The 8,100-nt window shown below is 32.2% G+C and overlaps 1 protein-coding gene across 1 annotated transcript; it reads right to left on the bottom strand.

Moving 5' to 3' along the window:
- Nucleotides 1-5,315: 5,315 nt before the first annotated feature.
- On the bottom strand, nucleotides 5,316-7,472 carry LOC7472089 (expansin-like A2). Its single transcript, XM_002313646.4, has 5 exons — nucleotides 7,100-7,472; nucleotides 6,900-7,009; nucleotides 6,635-6,813; nucleotides 5,931-6,063; nucleotides 5,316-5,834 (listed from the first exon to the last, which is right to left on the bottom strand). The coding sequence occupies exons 1-5, from the start codon at nucleotides 7,266-7,268 to the stop codon at nucleotides 5,589-5,591; spliced, it is 837 nt and encodes a 278-aa protein (XP_002313682.3). The 5' UTR covers nucleotides 7,269-7,472; the 3' UTR covers nucleotides 5,316-5,588.
- Between the last annotated feature and the right edge of the window lie 628 nt (nucleotides 7,473-8,100).

Raw genomic sequence — 8,100 nt, 5'->3', positions numbered from 1 at the left:
ATTATTAAAATTAATAAATTAATTAACCTAAAATCCAAAATTAAACAATTAAAAAGCTTAAAATAAATATAATCTTTCTTTATTGTTACTAACCTTTAGAAGTGTAGTTTAATTGGTCAAACTCTAAACTTGCTCTTTAGAGATTACTAGTTCGAGTCTCACAAACCTCAGGGCAACTGGAGGCTTACATGGTCGTTAACTTCATGGCCCGTGAGATTAGTCGAGATACGTGCAAACTGGCCCGGACACCCACGTTAATAATAATAATAATAATAAATAATCTTTCTAACTTTAAATTAAATGATTCAACATGTAATCAAGAACAAGTGAAATGGTTAAATGATTTATAAGACAATTAATTAGGATTGAAAGAAGTAATAGCCACATGTTAAACATTCATTCTCGTACGTGAGAGATCAGCAATCAACTATCTATACTAGAATAATTGTTTACAATTATTAACATTATATGCACAACGTACTACCTCTTGATCTCTTGATATAATGGCGTGCCCATGTTTTTATCCTGCCCGTGGTTGCGCCACATTCAGCTTTCTGGGTCGATATTTTTCTTATGCTAATTCGAGCTTCGTTTCAGGTCCTGTGGTTAGGTCTAACTCCATGTAAAGAGGAAAAATAAAGAAAGAAAAAACATTTGCACAGCAACTTTGAGTGCAGTAAAGTGGAGTAATTTTAAAAGTCACTGCTCTACTCCAACTTTTCTTTTGTCCAGTTAATTCAAATGTCAGAAAAACATGCCTTTGGGTAATTGTCTACCTTTTCTTGCACGCATGCTTGTGCCACAGCCATGGAGCCATAGCCACTACAGGAACGGTGCCAAGAACGTGAAGACACTTTTTTTTTTTTTTGAAAAAAAGTATAATATTTTTTTTTTTACTTGAAATTATTTTTAAAAAATATTTTTAAGATTGTTTTGGCATGTTAATATTAAAAATAAATTTTTAAAAATAAAAAATATTATTTTAATATATTTTTAAATATATTATACTTAAAAAAACAACTGTCAATAAAAATCCAATCATCTCGAGGGTGGCTGGGATTACACGGGCTACAGTAATCATAATATTTTAATTATTTTTAGCCGTCAGATTTTTCAATTATGTGTAATGAAATTGGCAGGGAGGGGTTGGTTTTCATACGTAGAATCATGACCGTGATTAGTGACCATCTTTTGATTTAACTTGCTTCCGCCGAATCATTTTTTTGGATTGCCGTGCCTCTCGTTGATTTGTTCATTCTTCCCTGCTTGCAGCAAGACTGTATTTGTTCCTCGAATGTCCTTGTGTAGTTATCGTATAATTGCTGCAGGTATCTTGTAAGATTTTTTCCTTGTTACAACACTCGGGGCCAACCAACAAAATAAATCCATGAATTGATTTCTAAGGAAGAATATCCGAATTCTTTTTTTTTTTCTCAGACACCAAAATTCAATTATTATTTTGTAATAAAAAAATCATATTGATGTGCGTTTTGTGGTAGATACTATGGGACATGCAAAATGTTTGATAATAAATTCAAATTCACTTTGAGTCGAATAACTGTGCCTTGGTTTTTGACCGTGAAGAGAGAGTAGTGGGATAAAATATTCTTGAAGGTTTGAGCAATATTTTTCCGTTGATTCAGAACAAAACAAATTGATGATTCTTTTTAGCCGGGATTCGTTTAAAAATCAAGTTGACTGGTGTGCTTTTCGGACTCCCAGCATGTTAATCCACAGATGGCAACAAGTTACTGCAAAGGGAGAAGGATGTCTTCCTAATTCTCGTACCGAACATTATTATCCCGTAGGCCATAGTAGCATACTATTCAAACGAATTTAGCCTTTTGTGGTGTATACTTTTCATTCGAAGGCTAGTTCTCATTTTTCATGTAATGTTCTAGCTAGAGGGATGATTACCTTTCCCTTCCCCCTTTGCCTTGAATCTACACGTCGCCATAACTTGTGAAAGTGAAGGTGAGAGGGATGGGTGCGCAACTTTAACATGGATTTAAAAAAGAGACCAACCTTTATGGTTATTTAACTAAATTCTTCGCGTCTTGGTCTTCGATTAAGGTTAACATGTTATATGATGTCATGAGAAGTTTAATTCAATGGAAGGTGTTTGGATTAGTTATTTTTTAAAGTGTTTTTTATTTAAAAATATTTGAAAATAATATTTTTTTTATTTTTAAAAAATTTATTTTTGATATTAACATATCAAAATAATATGAAAATATATAAAAAATAATTTAAAGTAAGAAAAAAATTAAAATTAAAATTATTTTTTAAACACAAAAATAATAAGGACATTAGTATATTTGAACTACATTATCATAGGTAGTTTCAAGAATAATAATAAAAATAAAAACTATCCACGAGACCAATAAAAAAGTATACCAATGAATGTTTTTCAAGAGATTCTTCACGATGTTTCACATGAGATGCTTAATTTTCAATTACTAATTTCATCACCAAAATAGAAATAAAAAATAAAGTTTAGAATAATATTCAAAGGTTCTAAGTAGAAAATTCTTGTATGAATTTATAAAAATCATAGGAATAAAACTATACAATTAAAAATTGTACTGAGAATAACTTTTCTAGTTGGTTTGGCGAGGCTCTATTTGCTTTTGATTTCTTTTTGTTTTAAATTATTTTGATGTATTATTATTAAAGAATATATTATTTTAATATTTATAAAAAAAACATTTTAAAACAATAAACTCGGTTAAAAACACAACTTCACTGTAAAAATATTATATAATACAACAGCAACTATTAATTAATTGTAATAACAATAATTTAGAGGGTAGTATCTCGTTGACTCGGGTCAGAGCAATCAACTTGAATGGATTAACGATGGGACATCTGCCGGTCTGTATACCCACTTTGGCTTAAAGTTAGCTAACAACACACGTAGTGGATTAATACCTAATCTCAAGCATTTTGAACTACTCTCAAAGTCCACTTGTTATCAAGCTACACGTGTCCATCATGTCCACTAAACTTTACAAATTGATTATTATCGAATATCTGTCTCTTTATAAAATCAATAATTACAAAGACACCACCTAACAACAAAGAAATCTCACATTTTCTCTCCTCGAAGCAAATTCATATAATTTCGTGAGCTATAATACAATAAAAAAGATGCGATCATCGTGTAGCTCAAACGCCCTAAACCATCTCCATCAAATCAACATTATAGACAAAAATGTTTCCCTTCTCTGGTAAAATTAACTTTTTGATGCTGGGCCAACTTGAAATTCATCCTGGTGATATGCTGAAGCTACAAAATCCAGGCTTTCTTTAATTGCTTGACCGACTGATAGCCAAATGTTTCATCACGCATGTTAATAAACTTGAATAATTAATCATGAGAGATTAGTTAAACTTGTCAGGTTATAAGTTTTTTCCTCATGTTACTAGTTCGAATCAATAGAGAACCTTTTCTTTTTTATTTGTATGAATCGATATTATTACATTCCAATTCCTTCCCGACACCTCCCAAGAAAAATCCTGAATTAGATCCCAAATTGACGGGTTAGTGTGAGCTTATCCATGCGGTTATGAACTCTTCGAATATGAATTCATTTTCTGAAAGATCCTGGCTTTCGTGCTTTGGTGGGTCTTCAAGATCCTTTCAATGACTTATGTTGTGTTGTGTCACAAACCTCATGATCATTGGAGGTTTACCTGATCATTAATTTCAGGGTATTAGAGAATTAATCGAGATGTGTGTAAACTGATACAGACATTCATGTTATAAAAAAAATTAATAAACTTGAAAAATTAAAGTTTAAGTGTGGTATAGAGATCGGATAATTGGAGCCTCTACGTTCGTTCGTTATTATAACCTTGTAATATCACGTTGAATTGTTTTTTTAAGCCCAAAACAATCAGGCCTACTTTCAATTGATGCTATGTTATATAAGTTAGGCCTCCATTCTTAACTATAAACCCATGAAATGGGAAAAATGGGCTTTTGGGTTTATTATTTTTTCTGATAAAATGGGCTTCTGAGATAGAAATGGAGCAAAAGAATGGCTGAGTGTATATAATTCTTGCTACGATAACATTTTGTAGAGGGAAATCATTCTCGCCATGATGCTGTAAGAGTGAAAAATTAATCCCAAATGGTATATATAGTGGTGGGATTTTCTGTAACTTTGTAATTAAGTGTTGATCCAAAGTCTTTGGATCTTGTTAATTAACTGATGGATAAACCGATGCTATCAGCCTCCAATTCGATGTCCTTTTCTTTCAGCTTCTATCAGATTATGGCAGACTGGCAGTGAAGAACTCGCCCAAAATTAGGATATTCAGTACCCAGAAAACCTAGGTTAGGATCCTATGTTTCTCGGCTGCCTTTCCATTAAAGATCCAAACGCAGTTGCCAGCCTCACTTGGAGACTGATCGAACTGGATAGGTTTAGATTAAGTTTGTACAGGGTAATCGGGTTACTAAATATCCGTCCAATCCATTTTAGTTTTGGTCGAGTTAATATATTATCTAATTCAATTAGAAATTCAATCAATAACTATGAATCCACCATGTGAAATGGGCCCATTCAACATCCATACAACTAATTATATAATTTTGATTCATGTAAACATGGTTTTTATAATAAATTTCTATTTGCCTAAATTTCTATCAAGCTACTAGCTTAATTAATTGAAAATAGTTAAATGATAAGAAATCATCTAGAAAAAGATAATATATTTGATTTAAATTCCTAATATTTGATTTAAATTCCTATCACATGCTTTTCTCAACCTTGACTATTTCACATGATTTAGTTCTTAAGAGAAGATATATTAAACTTGACCCATCTTGCCAGGTTGACCTGGAATTCATAACCCGAGTGATTCAACATAACCCGAGTGAAACTCAATTTTTTTTTAAAAAAACCTAAAAAAATATAATATTTATTTATAAATAATTGATCTCACATATTTTTTTTATAATCTATATCCCCATAAAATATTTCTTATATTTAGACTATACATATGGAGATGTTTTTTTATTTTTCTACGTGAGATAGCTATATATATAGCATACATTCACAATGAAATATTAAAATCTCAAATATTTTTTTTAATTTTTATAGCATACATTCACAATGAAATATTAAAATTTTTTATTTTTTTTAATTTTTTTCAAGTTGACCTGGATTAACAAATACAACTCTTAACCAAGTCAACTTTTAAATTGAATTTAAAAATAATGATGCATAAAAAAAAATTCACATAAAAAGAAGAAGCACCTAGTTACTAAAACATGGTCATTTTCCCAAATTAGAGAGAGAGAGAGAGAGAGAGAATGGACATTAATTTATTGGAGGAAGAAAAAAAACAAATACGTTAAACACCATTAAAGATGTGTAAGGTAGACAAATGCCCTCCTCGCAAAGTAAAAAAAAAAAGAAAAAAGAAGGAACATTGAAACTGAATTGCTACTACTCTAAAAAAATATGCTAACTTCATAAAACTCCTCTACATTATCGAATTCTGTTGTGAAGAATGACATCAGATCAAACTGTGTGTGTATAGATGAATATTATTCACATTAGTAGAGGCAAGACCCCTCATTTCCAAATCCCATCACCACACGGAGAGCAACCCTCTTGTGCAATATCGGTGATTTGGACTCCTGAATCATATGTCATCCCAGGCTTCCAATCTTCAGGCAGGACTTTCTGAGCCCAGATCCACTTCCCATCAAATCCAGCTGTTACCACAAATCTGAATTGAAGTGCTCCTGCTGGAACTCTGTCTGTGTCCCATACTGCTCCATGATTCCTGCTCATGAAACCCCAATTTGAAGAACCAACCTAAGGAAATTTAGCAAAACCAACAACAAGTCAGCATGGTTTAAGCATTACATTGAAAAGTATGATTAACTCCATACAGTAAGTTAAAGCTCTGACCTTAGCAACGTCCATGGCTACCACCTCTGTCTGGCCGCCTTGATACAGCAGTTTAATGGCCAAGTAATTTGGTTTTTTGCTTGATTCTTCTACTCGAACAGCCAAATTCTGATTCTTGTATTCACAAGGTACCCTGATCAATGAGACAAAGGGGATGCAAATTTAGAAAAAGACTAATAAAATATAAAATACCTTTTTATACTTCTTTTTAAAAGTTAGTCAACATTGTTCTGAACTTTTTTTAAAAAGTTAAATCAATTTTCAACTAGTATATCAAATCAATTCTAACCTAGTTTATTTAAAACCTAAGCTAAGTCTCGTATCTCACCATATCATCAAGTTTAGTTTAATAACACAGAATACTAGCTGTAGAATATTGTGCGAATCCACTCAAACTCAATTATATAGTCATGTTACCTGCGATTTTATGGACAACGGTTTTACATTTCGACCGTTACCAGCATTAAATGTTCTCGTTTTTTGTTCCTAGCTATAATATATAAAATTATATAAAGTATGTCCATATTACATGTATTTCTTTTGTGGCTGGTATAACCAAACCATTACCTGCAGAAGCAACTAAAAAAAAATCATCATGTTGATCAGGTATTTAATTCATATATATGATCATTATTTTAACCAAAGAGATTCTATTATATATTATGATAATTGAGATAAATAAATCTTATAATATATGCTCTCACCTTTTATATTCCACGTCCAAAATCCCGTGTTTCAAGACGTCTTGACCCATGCCCTTGTTGGCCATGGCCATGAAAGCTCTGCTACTAAGAACAAAGTCTGTTTGGTTATTGTTATTAAGATCAGTCACAATCACTGTAGTTCCTCTGCTACTACATAAAGCTGTGTTTTTGCATCTTATCTGCCAAAAGCCAGTAAGAGATATGATCAATCATCTAAAAAATCCACAGGAGGGAAAGCAGACAAGTGGTGTGGTCTAGTACTAACCTGAAAACAAGCACCACATCCAGCTCCATCTTTGTAAAGAGAAGAAACAGCAGCCGCAAGGTGTCCACTATTAAATCCTATTGCCATGGAACCATATCCACAAGCCCCAGCTGCACAAAACCAGGAATTATCACCAATTAAAAATCCCATTCAAAATACAGGAAAAATGAAATTAAAAGAAAAGGAAAAGTGATTCTTACTTGAAAGGGCCGAGGCCTTGGAGAAATATGCAACCTTGGATTGGTGAACACATCGATCACAACCAGTAGCAGAGGAGATAATCAAGAAAAGAAAGCAAAGAAAGACAGCCATCCTGACAGCCATCCTGTTCTTCAAGATGTCACAAAAGGAAGAAGAGAAATCAAGCATTGTAGTTGACGCAATCTAGTGAAGAAAAGGAGGGTTGAGATAAGAGAAAAGAAGTGAGAAGTGAGGTATTTATAGGGTAGTGAATAAGACTGTAGAGTGGACTACAGGTCAGCATTACGGAGTAAAATCTTGATAAACTATAAAAAAGAGACACAAAACGCGGCAAGACAGAGTAAAGAAATGATGGGGTCAAGCACCGACTAATTGTCTAAGCGCTGACAGCTGTGGAGTGAGAACTAGGAGATATAATTATATGCAAGAGGATGGTGGGATTTTGTTAGTGAGGCAGACTACTTTTTGCACTCCTAGGAGAAGTTTCTTCCTCGTTTCCGTTCTCTACATGATCACACCTTCGATAATTTGAGAGAGAGGTTGCCTGAACTCACTAAAATTGTTATAAATTGCCCCCCAAAAAATGACACTTGACCTATCTTAATTCTGGGGCCATGTTCGTAAAACTTCAATAAAACTGTAAAAACAATTGATTGCTGTAATACTTATGTTTTGGTACATCCAATCCCAAAAACCCGAACTAGTCTATGTATTTAAAGAGAATTCTTGCCAATAAATTTGTTCTCTTCTTGTCTTTTCCTTCCTTCACTGTGATTTTTCTCTAAAAAAATACCAAGTAATTCAGCTCTATCTAAACTTAAGTTCATGAGTTTCAAATATAAAAAATACCAAAGATGATTACTGTGCATTAGCATGCATATATATATATATATATATATATATATATATATATATATATATATATATATATACTTACAATTTATAATATCTAAAATATATATTAAATATTATTTCTTCACTGAATTTGTTTAACTCATCC

Source organism: Populus trichocarpa, chromosome 9, assembly GCF_000002775.5.
Source record: "Populus trichocarpa isolate Nisqually-1 chromosome 9, P.trichocarpa_v4.1, whole genome shotgun sequence".
Lineage (NCBI taxonomy): Eukaryota > Viridiplantae > Streptophyta > Magnoliopsida > Malpighiales > Salicaceae > Populus > Populus trichocarpa.
Note: the sequence above shows the minus strand (reverse complement) of the source record. Positions and strands in the feature narration are given on the sequence as shown.